The sequence below is a fragment of the Ambystoma mexicanum genome, chromosome 11 (assembly GCF_040938575.1).
Source record: "Ambystoma mexicanum isolate Mex_15411 chromosome 11, UKY_AmexF1_1, whole genome shotgun sequence".
NCBI classification, from domain to species: Eukaryota; Metazoa; Chordata; class Amphibia; order Caudata; family Ambystomatidae; genus Ambystoma; species Ambystoma mexicanum.
In genome coordinates this window covers 874164582-874182253 of record NC_090934.1, presented here as the reverse complement: position 1 = coordinate 874182253, position 17672 = coordinate 874164582, and the positions used below count along the sequence as shown (strand labels likewise).

The window sequence follows — 17672 nt, the reverse complement described above, 5'->3', positions numbered from 1 at the left end:
TGACCGTGTGGGAGAAGTCTTTGTTGCATGGTGCTCCATAGAAGCTACGGACCAGATGTTCACGATGAGGCCAATATTATAAGTGGGAGGAGGACCTTGCTTTGGGACCGCTCGGTGCATTTGAGTGATTGTCAGAGTTATGGGAACTCCTTATTTATCTTCTGCAACTTCTGAATGCTGTCAGTGAAGCTTGGCCCTTCACAAGGTGAGGCGTCCGCTGAGGTGGTTCTGGTGGTCCAGCTCTGGTGCCAGTGAAGCAGAAGACCTTGAACCAAGAAGAAACACTTTGGATCTTAAGCAAAGGGTGACGTGGAAAGTCTGTACGTTGGGGCTGTCGATTTAGCTGGAGATGCAGGCTCTGTGGGTTTCCAGAGCAAGCAGCCCACCTACTCCTCTGAGCACTGATATTGCTTTTTGGTTTCTTTGGGAAGTCGCTGATGGTCTCTCTGGCTTTGTGAGTTTTGCGCTTGTTGTGTAGCTCTTAGCCCTTGCTCTCGGGCAGGCAGCATTTCTATGATTGGCCACATTGCACTCGGTCTCTCATTCAAGCAAAGTCTAGCCATGGGTGATCTTGTGATCGCCTCGACATGGGTAAATCTACATTTCACAAGTGACAATTCTGAAAGGGCGGACTCAGCCGTTCATCCTTCTGAGGTCGATACATTGCTGAACATAAAATTGGGTAATGATTGCCCCCCTTATTGACGCCGTAGAAGGGCGATTAATCTGTCATAACGCAAAATGCAAGAAATGTTATTTTACTTCATGAAGAATTTACAGTGGTTCCCGGTAGGAACAGCTCTTTGTGTACAGGAGACTTTACCCTACTCCCCACCCCATAGTTGCGCAAAGGCTACCACCAACCACTGGATCCCACACATCCAGCTGTACGAGAGGGACTGACCACTCTTCTCTGCGTTCAGGGACTTTATGAACCAGCATTACTTGTGAACTGTATCAGAACTTGCCTTAACGAGATATGAAATAGATTTTTCTATGCCTCTGCAGATATCCCTATATGCTGTGCTAACTTGTATTCGGTCACTAGGTGACCCATGGAAAGCTCAAGGTTTGTGTGGGTTTAGGAAGGTAACCTCACACCATAAACGTGGAGCGGCAAGATTCCTCCTAACAGTAGGATGGGGCCTGCTGATGCATTGCACATGGGGAAACCCTCTTAACTGTGAGCATTTATCCCCATCCTGTTTATTTGAACAACCTATGTAATCTGTGGAAATGGTATATACTTCTGCGATTGAGCATGGATGATTCTCATTGGACAGCAGGCATGAGGCCCCCTTCTAGGGGGTAACGATTGGTGGCCTACTAGGGCGGTGGCCGCAGGGATGCTCGATGGCTGCAGGTAGGCCCTCGTTAGTAGTCATTACTACTATTCTGGTCTTGTGCATTTTGGAAGTATTGGGAATGGGTTCCCTTCTCTTGGCGGTGAAATGCAGCGGGCGGAACAAGCTCCCCTTTCATTGCTTCTAGGCAATGGGACTCCTTGACACCTCACTTTTCGAAAAGCAATCAAAACATGGCTATTTGTCTGAACCTGTATGCTGTAAAGCCTGCACCTGTACTCTGTAATGTCTCAGTATGCAAGCACATTATGTAAGATCCCTGTAACTAAGTCGCTATCTATGTAACAGCACCTCGATACCCCCGGGGCTGCATGTGCACTTTATAAATGCAAAAAATAAATAGTACCTACCCTTTACTGTGGACAGTAGCGTCCCTCCTGAGATTTTGGATATGGGATTGAGATGGCTTGTAATCTCTACATTGTGTATCATTTTGTCGCCTCTTTCCAGTTCTTTGCCTGCCTGGTAATTCTCTTCGCCTGTGAGGTCGCTGCTGGAATCTGGGGTTTTGTCAACAAGGACCAGGTAATGAAATTGGACCTCATTTTTCCTTTTCTTGCAATGACGTTTTGTACATAATTCTCTCTCTTGCTTATTTGCTCCCATTGCTATACGTTTGTCCCCATTTTAAGCTCAGTTGGTGCTATTTTATTGGGCTGTATACAGGTGATGTTGATTCAAGGAATACATGTAAGCTGTTGGAACTCTGCAGTTGACTGTTTTGCCGCACAGCAAACTCGCTTAGATTGTTTAGTATGCGTTTTGGAACCAGATTAATAGCGCATACAGCCATTTCTCATCCTCTTGAAATCTCTTTTGAAAAACTAAGTTACCCGTCCCCCAAGTATCTTTTCACAATGAGCTGACTTTATAAAAAAAAGTTTTTATTTATTGGCAAACATATCCGAGTACAGTAGGTTACATGTCACCTTCTTGGCATACATTTAGACCGTTAAGTTGCATTATAATGTGTTTCGGTCAGGAGAGAAACATTCTCACAAGGTGGATTAACAATCTGATCCAATTGCAGAAGTTACAGATTAGTCAGCTGGGAGGTTGGATAGGTAGGTTTGGAACTGAGACCACACATTTTTGTAGGTCTGGTAGATAGGGGCAGTGAATTCACATAATACTCCTCACAGTCCTGGTCCCGAGCTAGTGCTGCCAAACATGTTTCATAATTGGATGGGGAGATCCTTTTCCATTTCTGCAGTACACATCTCCTGGCGATCATACATCCTATGTTCACAAATGCAAGCATTTTTTTTGTTCAGGAGTCCATCCCACATACCAAACAGGGGGGGAACCCCTACTATGCCAGAGCGTTTGCAGAACTTTATCCCAAAATTTCTGCAGTTGGACACATGACCAAAACATGTGTATGATGTCAGCTGAGCTTGACTGACATCTGAGACAAGAGTGGTGTGTATTAAGGGTGAATCGATTGCGCTTTTGGGGAGTGTAATAGTCTGTTCAGTAGTTTTATACTGCATACACCGGAACTTGGAAGTTAAGGAGACCTGTCGTGTATGTGAGTACATGAGTTTCCTTTGAATGTCAGTCAGAGCTAGAGCCAGATTGTCTGACCACTTGGCGTGCGCCCTAGCAACTGGGTCAGGTTGTTTGTCCAATAACATTTTATACAGTGTTGACACCATCCTACGGGCGCCATACACATTGGCTATATACTGTACTTCTTGAGTTTCAGGTGGTTCAGATGGAAGGGATGGCCACAGTGAGTGTACTGCTGCACGTAGTCTGTAATATTGCAGTGTTTCTAGTCCCGAGCCAGTATGTTCCCCATGCCAGGTTTGGGGCATAGTGGGCTTTCTGTTCGTGAACAAGTCTGCAAGTGCTCTGTTTCCCAATCCTCCCACCCCCCCCCCCCTATGAGTTATCCGTGCAGAGTCCCATGTGGGTTCCAATACTGGGAATCGGCCCAAGGGGAGTCATCTATAATATGGGCATATTTCTGTGCTTGGTGGTAATATGTGGCGCCAGGCTAGGTAGATATTGGATCAAATGGGCAGTCCTCTTTGTATGTGCAGTTCATAATGGGTGTTTTAAGATCGGATCCATCGACGGCTAGGCGTTCCAGCTTGATGTGAGGCTGTTGTCTGGTATCGCCATACCAGAATGAACACCTACTGGGCTTGTGCTGCCATCCAGTATAGCTCAAGGTCTGGGCCCGTAAAGCCTCCCCTGTCGTAAGGTAAAGTCATGTCCGACCAGTTTTTCAGCACAGTCCTAGCATGCCACAGGAACTAAGCACATAGCTCATTAATTTTAGAGAAGTAGGGTTTTCCCGGCCAGACGGGGACATTAGCAAATATGTATAATAATTTTGGAACTATTGCCATCTTCACCAGGGATAAATCACTATTATAACTTTACATAGTCAGTGGCCTGAATGGCATAGTTGACGACCTAAAGAGCTAATGAAGACAAATGAATTTCTGCTTTTTTTTCTTCTTTTTTACAAAGAAATGCACAGAGGAAGCAGAGTGGTTTTTGTCTTTTAGAATTAGTAACACCTGAAAGCCTTAAATGCAGTATATAACTTTAGAATTTCAGTCTGTTGTCTTCTTCTGAGAAAGCTTGGACAAACCGCATACACAGGACAAAATGGGTAGGAAGTTGTTAAAGCAAGAATTGTGGTTTGCTTCAAGTCATGCACAGTTGACAACAGCGACATTTTGAATGGTGACTCTGGATTTTGACCACAGAAGCAAATGCTTGTTTTGCCACCTACACTGTCGTACTGAATACAACATGCTGGTGATGTGTGCCCATTTCCTTCTTTGTGATTTTCTTTCCATTTGTACTTTGGTTAATATGAGGCATTACTAGAAGCTAACTGGTTAGTCGTACAAGCCAGACCTTATTGCTGAGGCCTTCTGCAGAGTTGAGGGGAACAGTGTCCTCTTCCACCCTCTCACCCACCTACCTCTAGTCTCATGAGACCTCTCAATGTGTGCTTCTTCCACTGCTCCACGTTTGGTTATTGTCTGGGTAAAAAGTTGTAGCCATTTCTACGGTTGCCTGGATTCTGATTAGGCTCTTGATTCTGGCTGAATTTCCAAGCTATTGGTACAGTTTTTCTCCTGTTTGTTTACCTCTGTTCATGGTTTAGCTCACTTCACTGTCCCTTGAAATGTGAGTGTCATCATTTTCTGCAGATGCCCATTAATTATCTATTCAAGCTTTGAACCGTATTTCATTGATTCTGATTTAATTATGGCTCGATCAGTGCCATCACTTTATGTGGATAGCTTTAACGTTCTTTAGTGCCTTGGGACTGCAAAGTGGTTCACTGCCTTTTCCCCACGGAGAGGAAAATAGCTGTGCTGTGTTGGAAGACATTGATTGGGAAGCTCAACATTGAATCAGCGGCACACGTGCTTGCAGTGCGTGTCGACAGGTTTAGCCCCGTTATGGCGTTTGGAGGCCTTTTGTCTCTTTTCTGTTTGCTTGTGGCAATGCCAGTGGTGGAAATGGACTAGCTTTACTTGGGGAGGTGGTGGGGCGGCCTCTCCCACTTACTGCATGGGATTGGACATTGCTGTGGGAGGAACTCAGGTGCCCAAGTAGAGTAGTGCCTGATCTCTTTAAGGACCTGAATCAAGTGCAGAGGGGCTGGTACCTGCAGGAGGGACTGAGTCATGGAGGCACAATGAGGATCATGGGCATGGTCTCTTGATATTGTTTGCTTACTGCACATTATTTTCTTAGGTTGGTACATTTATCACACTCCATTAATATATAAACAGTTCTATTGGTGAGTAAATCGTCCCCGCCCCCCCTCTGTAAATCACCTTTGTTAAAAAGGATGGGGTGGGGGATTGGCACAAATGTGGTTCCTGGTGATTTGTATAAAGGCAAAGAGCATATTAGGTGTTGGGCAAAATTGTATGTAGGAACCGTGTGGGAGACTACTACCCCAGCCTTTTCCTCTTGGCAATAGGTACCCCAACCTTTGGTATAGGCCTGTACTACACAAGTTGGTAGAGTGACTGAGCAGCCAGGCTTATCTCAAGAGGGTCAATGTGAGCTGTTGTGTTGTGACATCGAGATTCACAGTGACAGATATTCAAATAACACTTATACTCCCAGGGTTCTTGATTAAAATAAATTATTAATTTAAGTGTTTTAAAATAAGCCTTCTTTAGAAGGGAGCAATATACAACACTTAAATACACTTCAGAAATGCACTCCTTCAGTTCAGTTAGTAGATACCTTTTTGGGATGACACACAGATACTTCCTACCCCCTGAGGTGACTTCAATAGTTAAGACACTGCAGACATTAATATATCACTTTTCACTCTTAAATTGTAATACTGAAGTTATGGCAAAAAGGACAAGGTTAGGGAAAGAAACAAAGGCTAACCAGTTTCTCCTACAGGTAAGCACTTTAGAATCCCCCAATGAAATCATGGTTAACCCTTTCCCAGCTATACAAGTAAGGGATGTATGACTTTGTGGAGGGACAGTTAAACACAGTCAGATGGTAAGAGTCTACAGGGAGCCGGGACAGCCAATGTTAATTGAGCAAAGTCTATGAGAGCTCAGGTACTTATTGAAGATAGCACAAAAGTCTTGCACAATGTTCGAGAGTTTTGTTGTAAAAAGAATCCCTGTTGGGCCACAAGCTGGGAGGCTTGTGAAGGGAAAAGCTGCAAGCAACTCTGCAAAGGGCAGCAAATGCAGGTCTCCAGTGAGGGCAAGCAAGCTACACACGAGGTAGGTACCCCAAGTTACACAGCACCATGAATCAGAAGAAACGGTTCCAGCTGGATTCTGTTCCTGTTGTAGTCCTGCAGATCCTGTTGTTCCCGAGTCTGCATTGTGGGGACAAGAGGGAGGACGTCTGGGGACTCCTGCATTAAGGTTTGAAGGTCGGCGCCAGCAATGGGCACAACTCAGATCAGCGGCACTTTGCGGTTTCAGCTACTCGCAAATAGCACCACTGCGGTTCTTGGACACCTTGTGGACTTTTTCCTTGCTCTTGGGGTCCAGCACTCTGTTGAGGTGGCTCAGGCTTGGTCAGTCCTGCTTCGAGGGAGTCCGGATGATCCTCCTGGACCTCTGGTCCGGCTTAAAGGCAATGCACTGGTGTTACTGTACCCTGGCACTCGGTTACTGCAGCAGCAAAGTAGTACAGCCAGCAGAGAGGGGTTCCAGTCGAGTTTGTCTTGGGACTGATTTGGCCACCAGCCATTAATTGTAGAAAGGGTAACCTAAACATGTTACATGAGAAGGTAGACAAAGGGGATACTAAGTAACCCCTCCAACACTCTATATAAGATTGTGGGTGCTGAATCTACAAAGATAAAAAGGTAAATAAAGTCAATTTCACTTTACTACTCTTGGAAACAGCAGTTTATTCAAGAGAAGGTATTGGCAGAAATCCAAATCCTGAGGGTGCTGTGTGTCACAATGCAAAAAGATGATGCCTATGGAGTTTGTGGACTCCAAAAAGAAAAACAAGGGTTCAAATCAAAGAAAAATACATGAGTGGGGGAAAAGGGTCTCTCTCTCCGGGATAAAAATTAAAACGTCCAGCAAAAGAGCTGGGGATTTCTAAGGTAGAAAGGAATGAACACAGAAATAATTCTCCTCAACACTCGTCCCCCCAGACTAAGGGACAGAAGGATTTAATCCACTCCTCGATGAATTTCACAAACCCATTTGGTCATACTATCTGGAGAGACCATTAGCATTTTCGTGATTACGCCCTGACCTGTGTTCTATGGTGGAATCAAACCCTTGGAGGCTGTTTGACCATCTTAACAATTTAGGATTCTCTCCCTTCATCTGCATCAACGATGTCAAGTGTTGGTGGTCTGTTTGAATTACAAACGTAGATCCATACAAGTATGTTCTAAACTTATTCAAAGACCACAAAACGGCAAAACACTCCAGTTCAATAGTTGGCCACCTTGTCTCACAGTCCTTCAGTTTCCTACTGATTAAGCAGATGGGGTGTTCCCTGCCTTTCTCATCCAGCTGACTCAAAACTGCACCTATTCCTGTATTTGAAGCATCGGCTTGTACAATAAAGGATTGGTTGTAGTCTGGAGCTCTCAAGACTGGAGCTTGACAAATGGCTTTCTGAAGTCCACCTGACCTTCTTGGGGAATTTGGGTGAGCATCACATTCAATGGAGAAGCTATCATCCCATAGTTCTCAATGAAGTTCCTACAGTAACCAGTGAGACCTAGAAAGGCTCTCACTTGGATTTTAGTAGTAGGAGTGGCCCAGTCTTGTACAGCTTGTACTTTGCTAGGTAATGGCCTGATTTCACCTCCTCCTACCTTGTGACCAAGGTAGACCACTTTACTCTCACCATTTTGACATTTGGTAGCCTTTATGGTCAGATGGGCCTGTTCAAGAGCCTGCAAAACCTATCCATGGTGGTCAATATGCTCTTCCCGAGTGAGGCTGAACACTGCAATGCCATCCAAGTATGGCATGCAGAAGCCCTCCATCCCATTCAGAACTTGATTCACCATCCTCTGGAATGTAGCAGGTGTATTATTGAGTCCAAAAGGTATAGCCTTAAAATGGTAGAGGCCTCCTGGGGTAGAAAATGCAGTTTTCTCCTTGGCATGGTCTGTCAGGGCTATTTACCAATAGCCTGATGTTATGTCATATGTACTGAGGAACTTGGCTGACCAGCTCATCTGTCCTAGGTAAAGGGATGGGCATCAGTCGTGGTGAATACAATAAGAGCTCTATAATCCACACCATCTCAACTCCTTGGATCCTGCCTTTTGCACTAGCACAAATGGACTAGTCCATGGACTTGTAGATAGCTCTATTACCCCAAGATCAAGCATCTTCTTGACCTTCCTTTATGTGGGGTTCTTCATAGCCTGACATTCTGTAACCCCTGCTTTTGACAGGGAGACAGTCCCCAGTGAGAATATCATGCTGGCCCCAAGGGGTTAGTGTGATAGACCCTAGGGTCCTCCCTGGGATTGCCCAAGTCCACTAAATAATTGACCTCTGCAAGTTTGCCCACAACCTTGAAGGGTCCAATCAATTTGTCCTGTAAGGCCCTCTGCCTTGTAGGTACCATAACTAGAACAAGCTGGTTTGGAGTAAACTCCACATGTTTGGCCTTCCGGTCATGCCAATGTTTGACCACAGCCTGACCTGCTTTCATATTATCTGAAGCTTCTGTCATTTGTGCCATTCTCCTTTGGAGACCTACCACATAGTCGGTGACTCTCATTGGCTTGAGGGAAGGAGCACTCTCCAACCCTTCCTTGATTAGGGCCAATGGACCTCTAACCGGATGACCATAGAGCAGAGATCAAAGGGGCTGAAACCAACCCCTTCCTGAGGGACTTCTCTGTAAGCAAAGACCGGGCATGGCAGTAGGTCACACTTTCTTCTAAGGGGTTCTCCTAAAGCACCAATCCGGCTCTTCATAGTTCTGTTAAACCTCTCCCCAAACCCATTGGTTTGGGGATGGTAGGCTGTTGAGAACTTGTTGGTCACTCCAGTTTTTCCACATGGTCTGCATGAACAGGGACACAAAATTATTTGAGCCCCCCCCCTGTTTGAGATGACCAACCCTGGTAAGAATACCAATGGGGGCCTTAGCCACTGCCTGAGCAGTAACAGTCCTCATAGGTATGGATACCTGGTAGCATGGTCTATCACAACCAATATAAATCGGTTGCCTGAAGATGTGGGAGGGACAAGGGGACCACCAATGCCAAACTCTACCCTCTTAAAAGGAACTCCCACCATTCTTGGCTTCACTCTTGCCAAAAGTCTGACAAGTGTGACCACTTCTACGGAATGTATCTACATCAGTCCCCATCTTGGGCCAGTTGAAATAGAGATATCCTCTTTGGTCTTCTTAAAGTGACCAGCCAGAGGGATCTTGTGTTAACTGTAGAAACTGGGATCTCACCACCTGGGGCACTAAATATCTTTGTTAGTCCCTTGGGGCAGACTGAATAGGCTCACTGTAAAGGAGGCCATGCTCCCAGTACAGCCTTTGCTTCCCTGGCTCTTACCCTTCCAGCTGGAAAGCTGCCTGCTGACAAAGTCTTTCATGAAAATGACACTCTTTGACCTCTGCTGAAGGCTGCCCTAGAGGATCCACCTTCTGCAAGCAAAGTCTGCAGCTCAGGATGGTCTTTAGGATCCAGATCTCCAACATAAGGAAGGGCTTCATCCAGCTCTGTTTCACCAGTAGCGGATTCACCACTTTCTGGTTGGTCCTCCCACTCAGCCACTAAAACACTGGCTGAGACTCCAATGGGGTCTTCAGCCAATAGTTACCACTTACCATATGAACTTCTCCCTCAGGGATGAAGGCTAAGGAGGCAGTGTGGACCCCTGAATATTTACCCTTACATCTGGTATCTATCCACTTTCACATGGTCAGTTGACCCACAAGCATAACCTTTAACATATGCTCATTGGAATGGGGGCTACTGCTGACCTCCCTCTGGTTCATCATCGGAGGATTCACTAGATTGACCTGGTTTCCCATGCAACTGACCCTTTTTCTGTTTGTGGCCCTCCTTTGGATGGTTGGAAGTAGAATTCTCCTTTCCCGCTTTCTTGTGCTATTTCCCCTCATCTTTTTTGTGAGTGGCCCAAGAATCCTTGTGAGTGGCACTGTTGGCAACACACAAGTCGTCAGCCTTTGCTAACATTTTGGGATCAATCTCATTTGAGTCAACCAAGTGCTGTCTCAGTTCAGGAGAGAAGGCACCCAAAGTAGATTCTAATAAAAACATATTTCTCATTCCCTCAAAGGAGTTCACTCTGTAACCCTTAACCCAACCATCTACGTTTTTCAAACATTCACACACTCGGTAGCCCAGGGGTACCATCAATCTTTTTGAGGGTCCTAAACCTCTTAAGGTACTGGGAAGGAGTTTTCCCAAATCTAGATATCAAGGCCAGCTTCACATTATCATACTCCTGTCTCTCAAGTTCACCCAACTCCATTACAGCATCAGTTGCACTCTGGGGGAGCCTAGACAAAAGCCAGGGAATTAGATTGTTCCCTTTGAGACCTTCAATCCCATGATTGTACTCGAAGGCACCCAACAATCCAAAATATCAGGTTTCACATCATACATACTCGCTGCTTCTTTGGGCAGGCGAGGCCTCTTTGGACTGGAAGACCTGGGGAACCCTGGGTGGGAAGCAGTTTCAAGAGACAATACTTTCATATCAAGAGCATGCTGCATTTTCATTTCCAGGAGTTTGATGTCCTGATGTTTGGCTTCTGTTTGAGCTTTCAACCTTTTGAATTCCAATTCTTATCTCATTGTCAAGAGACACATATTCCAGAGTCAGTGTTGGACCTTGTGGGGTCCCAGTGGACATGGTTTGAGGCAGAGGGGTTGGCTGTGGCAAAGAGGGGCTCCTATCCTGGGACTCCTCTACCTCATCTGACTCTTCTGGTACAATAGAGTTAGACTCTGAGCTGCCATCCTCATTATTATTCTCCACATTTCTTGGGTGAGTAGGTGTTACAGGCTTACTACCCAAACTTTGGTAATTCAACCACCTTGTAATCAATTCATTATTTTCCTTTTACAGTAAGATTCCCGCCTTAACACATGTGTTAAATGATCACGGCTTCCTGACTGGAGTTGACCATATTTGGCATGTTACAATTGCTTTTCCTGATGGAGCTTATCCTTGTGGGGTTTAGTTGAACATAAGCAAAGCAAAATACTCAATGTAACAACGCTACACACTATCCTCACTGCCGGCCACCAGTGTTAGGCATGATTGTATTTAATAACCCTGTTTGAGACTACACCAGCCTTGTCCACTTGGCAGTAGGTAAACCAACCTTTGGTATAGGCCTGTACTACACAAGTTGGTAGAGTGACTGAGCAGCCAGGCTTATCTCAAGAGGGGTCAATGTGAGCTGTAGTGTTGTAACAGAGATTCAGAGTGACATGTATTCAAATAACACTTACTCTTTCTTGATTTAAAATAATTAACAGTCAGTTTTAAAATAAGCCTTCTTTAGAAGGTAGCATATTCAACATTTAAATACACTTCAAAAATACACTCATTCAGTTAAGTAGATGCAATTTGGGATGGCACACATATATTTCCTACACCCTGAGGTGACTTCAATAGTTGGGGCACTGTGGACATTAATATGTCACTTTTGACACTTAAATTGTAATATTGAAGTTAGGGAAGGAAACAATGGTTAACAAGTTTCTCAAATAGGTAAGCACTTCAGAATCCCCCAATGAAATACAGGTTAACCCTTTCTCAGTTATACAAGTAAGGTATGTATGCCATTTTGGAGGGACAGTTAAACACAAAGTCAGAGGGTAAGAGTCTGCAGATAGCCAGGGCAGCCAATGTCAATTTAGAAAAGTGTAGTGGAGCTGAGGCACTTCTTGAAGATAGCACAAATGTCTTGCACAATGTTTTACATTTTGTTGTAAAAAGAATCACTGTTTGGCCACAAGCTGGGAGGCTTGTGAAGGACAAAGCTGCAAGCAACTCTGCAAAGGGCAGCAAAAGCAAGTCTCCAGTGAGAGCAAACAAGCTACAAACAAGAGGTAAGTACCCCTAGTTACACAGTATCTTGAGTCTGAAGAAAAGGTTCCAGCTGGCTTCTGTTCCTGTTGTAGTCCTGCAGATCCCGTTATTACTGGGCCTCCGTTGTGGGGACAAGAGGGAGGATGTCTGGGACTCCTGCACCACGGCAGCAGCAATGGGCACATTTCAAATCAGCTGCACTTTGCGGTTTCAGCTACCCGCAAATAGCACCACAGCAGTTCTTATCCACCTTATGGACTTTCCTTGCTTCTAGGGTCCAGGCTTGGTCAGTCCTGCTTCAAGGGAGTCCGAAGAATCTTCCTGGCGCTCGGGTCCGGCTTAAAGGCGATGCAATCTATTCTGGTGTGCCGGTCCCCTGGCACTTTGTTCCTGCAGCAGCAAAGAAGTACAGCCTGCAGAGCGAGAGGTACCAGTCGAGTTTGTCTTGGGGCTGATTGGTCTCACCAACCCAAGGGGAGAAGTCGTCCTTTCCAGGCTTCTCTAGTCTATTTTAGAAATTTGTAGCTTCAGCACTGCAGCAGGGCTTCACCGGGCAAACCAACGGTCCAGGGGGGTGCATCAAGCTTCTCTTCCAGTTTCTTCTTTGGTTCCTTCGTCCAGTGGTCGACTCTGCCTTCCTTGCAAAAGACCTCGCCTTTTGTTCAAGTTTAAACCATTCATTTGCAACCTAGCTCCCACTCACACAGCAGAGTTGCCGTCCTCCAAGGACAGCCAGCTGGCCAATTAACTTTGGGTGCATTCCTGTAACCAAGGAGACTAAGCACAGGGAGTTTCGGGAACCTCCCTTGCTTCCTGCCCTGCCAGACATGCTGGAGCCAGAGGTGGGTTTCAGCACTGAAGCCCGCCAAAGACAAAAGAAACAAAGGGACCAAACCTGGTTTGGTGCGCAGAGTAAATCTCAAGAAGGACCTTTCCAACAAGCAATGGTGAAAAAAGACTCGGGCCATTTTGATAAAATGGGCACCCCTAAGTGCAATACTGCAGCTGAGGATTCAGCCTGCGGTAAAAACACACAATGGTAGGAAAAAGTAAACCACTGCCACCAGCCATTAATTGTAGAAAGGGGTAACACAAACATGTTACATGAGAAGGTAGACAAAGGGGATACGAAGTAACGCATCCACCACTCTATGTAAGATAGTGGGTGCTGGGTCTACAAAGAGAAAATGGTAAGTAAAGTCAATTTCACTTTACTGCTCTTGGAAAAAATAGTTTATCCAAGAGACGTTATTTAACCCTTAGCAGAAATCGAAAGGATTTCTCTGACACTGCACTGAGGGTGTGGTGTGTCGCAATGCAAAAAGATAATTCCTATGGAGTTTCAGACTTGAAAAACAGGGTTAAAATCTAAGAAAAATACAAGAGAGTGGGGAAAAGGTCTTGCATTCTGCAGGATAAAACTTAAAAGTCCTATAGTCCAGCAAAAGAGCTGGGGATCTCGAAGGTAGAAGGGAATGAACACAGAAATGAGAATTCTCCCTAACATTGAGAACTCAACAACCACAGAATTATTTTTCAAATGTATCTGCGCTAGTGATTCAAGCATCAAACCCTTATGAACAAGTAATGCAAACTGGGCCCTCTTCTAATTTCATGTGTTGCAGCACTGAACCGAACAGAAAAAGCTCTTAGCCGCAAGCGTTATATTAGTTTGTACTGTGCATGTTTATGTATGTGGGACATGGGCTGATTTATCTTGTATAGCAAAGGACATTCCTACTTGTTGCCAGATTGTCATTCAGTCTTTCAGGCCCACAACCCCAGATTCCCACCCATTTGGTTACATTGACAGAAGTTGGTTTAGCAATAACTTCAACAATGCCACCACAGAAGACCTCTCCAAAATAAGTCCAGCGCTAGATCAAACCTATTAACGGCTTCACCCAAAAATGTGTTAAGATTGAAGGTACAAGATCTGTAGTAAATAGTAAGGTGGGGTGGCATGCAATTTAAAGTTTTACATTGAGGTATTAGAATTTTGCTAGGGCAGATGACCTGTTTGAGATCTGATCAATGTTGGGTTTGTGGGCATCTGGAAGCGCATAGTATGTTCTAAGAAACTGACTGTTGACCTTTTTTGATTTTTTTTTTTCCTCAGATCGCAAAGGATATCAATGGGTTCTACAATGAGGCTTACACCCATTATACAAACCCAATGTCCTCTGAAGCAGACAAGAACAAGGCCAAGTCTGTGCTGAAGATTTTCCATGAGACGGTAAATCTGAGAACCATTTCCTGCCTCTGTCCTGGCATTAATTCAACCAAACTTATATCATAGAAAAATGTAACGGTCACAGTTTGGAATAATGACATGCGTAAACTCGAGCAGCCCATAGCTGGCTTAGGAGAATCCTTACAATGGCTCTGTAAACCAACCCCAAACATGGGCAAACCAGGCTGGGTATGCTGAAAGAAACCATTGTATTATAAAAGTTCCAGAACTAGGACATGTAGAGCAGTAAATTCAGAAAACACACTCGTGAACTGTTTTTAGGGACACTGCAGAATTGGCAAAACAGGTGCTTTGCTTTCCCAGAAGCCATTGGGGTTCATCCCATGCCCTGCCCAATGGGATTGTTCTGCTGTAAAAGCATGAGAGCTAGCCCCAACTCCTGGGAGATAAGTGGTACACCCAAAAACAAGCTGCCTGATCACCACACATTGAATAGAAATATCCTAACCGTGTGTGAGATGACAAAGGATGCTGGAGAGGTTCTGTGTAGGCAGGCTTTCTTGCGTGAATGCCTAGTGTTTGAGCAGTGGTCCAGCAGGACCTCCGTGATCTTATTTTTCCTCCTTCTGCAAAATAAGTGGCCTGGAGGAGCTGCTGCACAATAAGCTGCTTGGCACGCACTGTAAGAACTCTGCCAGGCAGAGCTGGTGCTTCGTTCATGAAGTAGGCAGACTCAATATTAGACCATCGCTGCCGCATCACAAGATTGGAATACTCACAACTTTAAAGTTCAGGGTATAGCATGACATCACTTTACCCGACACAGTTCACTTTAAGGAATGCACATGCATCCACGCCTCACAGTTCTAATTGCTCACACGGTCCAGGTGAGCCAGCATCAGCCCAATCACTCTTTGTGACAGCCCTGCATTATTCAACTCCCATCTTCTAAAAGCAGATGGAGGACGACGTGTACAGATTAATTCCTCTCCACCACCAATTCAGTGCTTTGTATTCAGACCCCACAGCTTCAATAACTGGGCAGAGCTCAGCAACAGACCCTCTTTTTCAAGACAACTAGGGCATCAGAACACAGCTTACATTACTTCAGGAAAAAAAAAATCATGAGCCGCTTGCTGCATTACTTCCAATCGGAGCCCTTCCTCACATCCCTCACTGCAAAGTCGAGCTTGACATAGAACCCCCACTCCTTTTCTGGCAGTCTAGTGCCAGTCAGCACCTGGCATGAGATCATTTTTGGCGAGTAAGCCTGGCACTGGACCCCTATGGTGCAGCGCTAAAGCATGCCAGTTCATTCTGTTCACTAGCTTGGAAGTCAAAGGCAACTTGTGTAAAGGTTTGGGTTTTCTGCACACCCTAGTGCTATTGTCCCTGAAACTGCCTATTGTACTCTATTAACCTTATTGTGCACACACATTGCTCACCATGTGCTGCTGACCGTGTATCTGTGCTCTGACCAGTAATGTCCTCTTATTTACAGCTTGACTGCTGTGGCACCAACGCATTCACCAACATTTTAACGGTATTTGCAACCGATGACCTGTGCCCGCAGACCAGCAAGCTGGCAAATATTGGCAAGGTAAGTCCATTATGATGGCAGAGGGTTGTGTTTGGGTGGGGGAATGTCTTGTCAGATCCTGGCATTGTATGGAGATCTTTGACATTGCCAGACTGTGGTTAAGTGAGTGTGTATACTTCTCTAGCTTACCCTCATGAACAGAATTATTTCTGGTTGCGTCAAGCATATCTGTTTAGAATTGATTGTCCCCTCCCACGTATTCCTTACCTTTTGATAAATCCACTTCCAGCTTGCTGGCCTCGGAAAAAAATTTACACAGTAGAGGGCGCTGCGCGTCGACGTCCCTCGAGTCGGTGTCCCTCGAAGGCCTCTGTATCGGTGCCGATGTCACCATAGGGATAAATAGTCTCCTGCAGCGTCCGTTGTAAGTGTAACCTGGTAGTGTGTAAATTGGCAATTTAGCCGGTAACCAAATCTGCCTGGTTATGTGAAAATATTGATAACTTGTAGATCATAGTTTTACAGAAAAAATTCTTGGATTAATCAAGAGATCAATGTTAGCATCCGAGAAATCAGGCAAAAAGATAGTTTAATCTTAAGAGGGTTTTTTTACACTTCACCATTGTCAAGGCTCTGCTTTTCACATGGAAGGGTCCTCAGGGCCTACGGTTTTGTTCACTTGTCATGTGGCAAGATCTTGGAGGATCCAGCTCTGTCCAGTTAATCGTGTCCCACACAGGGTCTTGTCGCCCCCCCCACCCCCCAATTGACTCTGCAAGGGCACATGTATGGGTCTCAAGCAGGTGTGCTTGCCTCCACTACTCCCAAGAGCGAGACAGGTCTGGGGTTTCCCTTTTAGTATTTGCTTCCCATTTTATGAATGCATTCCTTTCCCTTGCTCCACTCCGAGCAGGGTGCTTTGGATTCTGCCCTTTCTCCAGCATGGGGTCTGGCATGGATTCACATGCTCATGAATATTCCCCGTCGTCAGGCTGGGAATCCTCGGTAAAGAAAAAACCAGTATCAGTTTCGTTTCTGATCTGTCTTTCGTAGTAGTAACCAATCACTGATCTCTGCGTCATACTGACCACAGCCAATGACTGCCCTCTACCTAAGCCCCGCCTCTGGCAGCCATCTTCAGATTTTTACCGCACGTTCAAGTGTTGGGATCCTCGTGCTATTGCTCTCGAGCGTTAGTGTTATTTTTTCACGTTTTTTCTCAAAAACTTCGATTTTTTTGGTCAAAAAGAGCCTCAAGCTCCACCGTTTCTTCATCCGATCAACGGGGACCCGTGTCGGATTCGTCTATGCCCCTCAAGGGTGAAGATTTCGTCGAGCCACGCTTTTGGAGGACTCCAGAAGTTTCTCAGGCCCATCTCGGACATGGCCCAGGAGAAGGGAAGCTCGAGGCCCGGAAAGCTGTTCAGGGTCTGCCCTGGATGCCAGCTTCAGAATGTCTTTAAGGAGGACGAACACTCCTTTTGTCTTTACTGCCTACATGAGGACAAGAGGCACGTGGAGAAGGACTGTGCGTTTTGCGGCAATATGTCGGAGCGGACCATGAAGGACCGCCATCAATGTCTCGCCAACTGGCTGGAAGGGAAGAGCCCGTCAGGCGAGAAGAAGAAATCCGAGCGGTCTTCTAAGACCTTTGAGGACGCCCTGGCGACGGGGGTCCAACACAAGGCCAAGCACCGCGAGTCCGCTGGCACCGGGAGCGCCGAACGGTCTGGCTCTACGGGCGCCAGGCAGGGCGCATCCTCCCGGCACCATCAACCACGAGCCAACGCTCTGGTTCGGGTAAGAGGAAGGCCGAGCACCCGGCGAAGCTCCTGGAGAGGCCCCGGTCGAGCTCGAAGGCCCCATCGGAGGGAGAGCGAGGCAGTGTCCCTTCCCCAAGGAGAAGGCGGTGAGCGCACCTAAGGTGGTGAAAGCCTTAATCCATCCGGCCAAGGCCTCTATCGAGACAGTCGCGGCGGCCCTGGCTCAGCCTGTGGAGGCTACACCAGTGGTGGCGACCT

At 45.9% G+C, this 17672-nt stretch overlaps 1 protein-coding gene across 1 annotated transcript in view; it reads left to right on the top strand.

Moving 5' to 3' along the window:
* The window catches only part of CD81 (CD81 molecule), a 226960-nt gene that overhangs the window by 158463 nt on the left and 50825 nt on the right, over positions 1 to 17672 (top strand). Inside the window, exons 4-6 of the mRNA XM_069623935.1 lie at positions 1815 to 1889; positions 14037 to 14153; positions 15613 to 15711. Of these exons, the coding sequence (XP_069480036.1) occupies positions 1815 to 1889; positions 14037 to 14153; positions 15613 to 15711 (291 nt within the window). The remainder of the gene's footprint in view (positions 1 to 1814; positions 1890 to 14036; positions 14154 to 15612; positions 15712 to 17672) is intronic.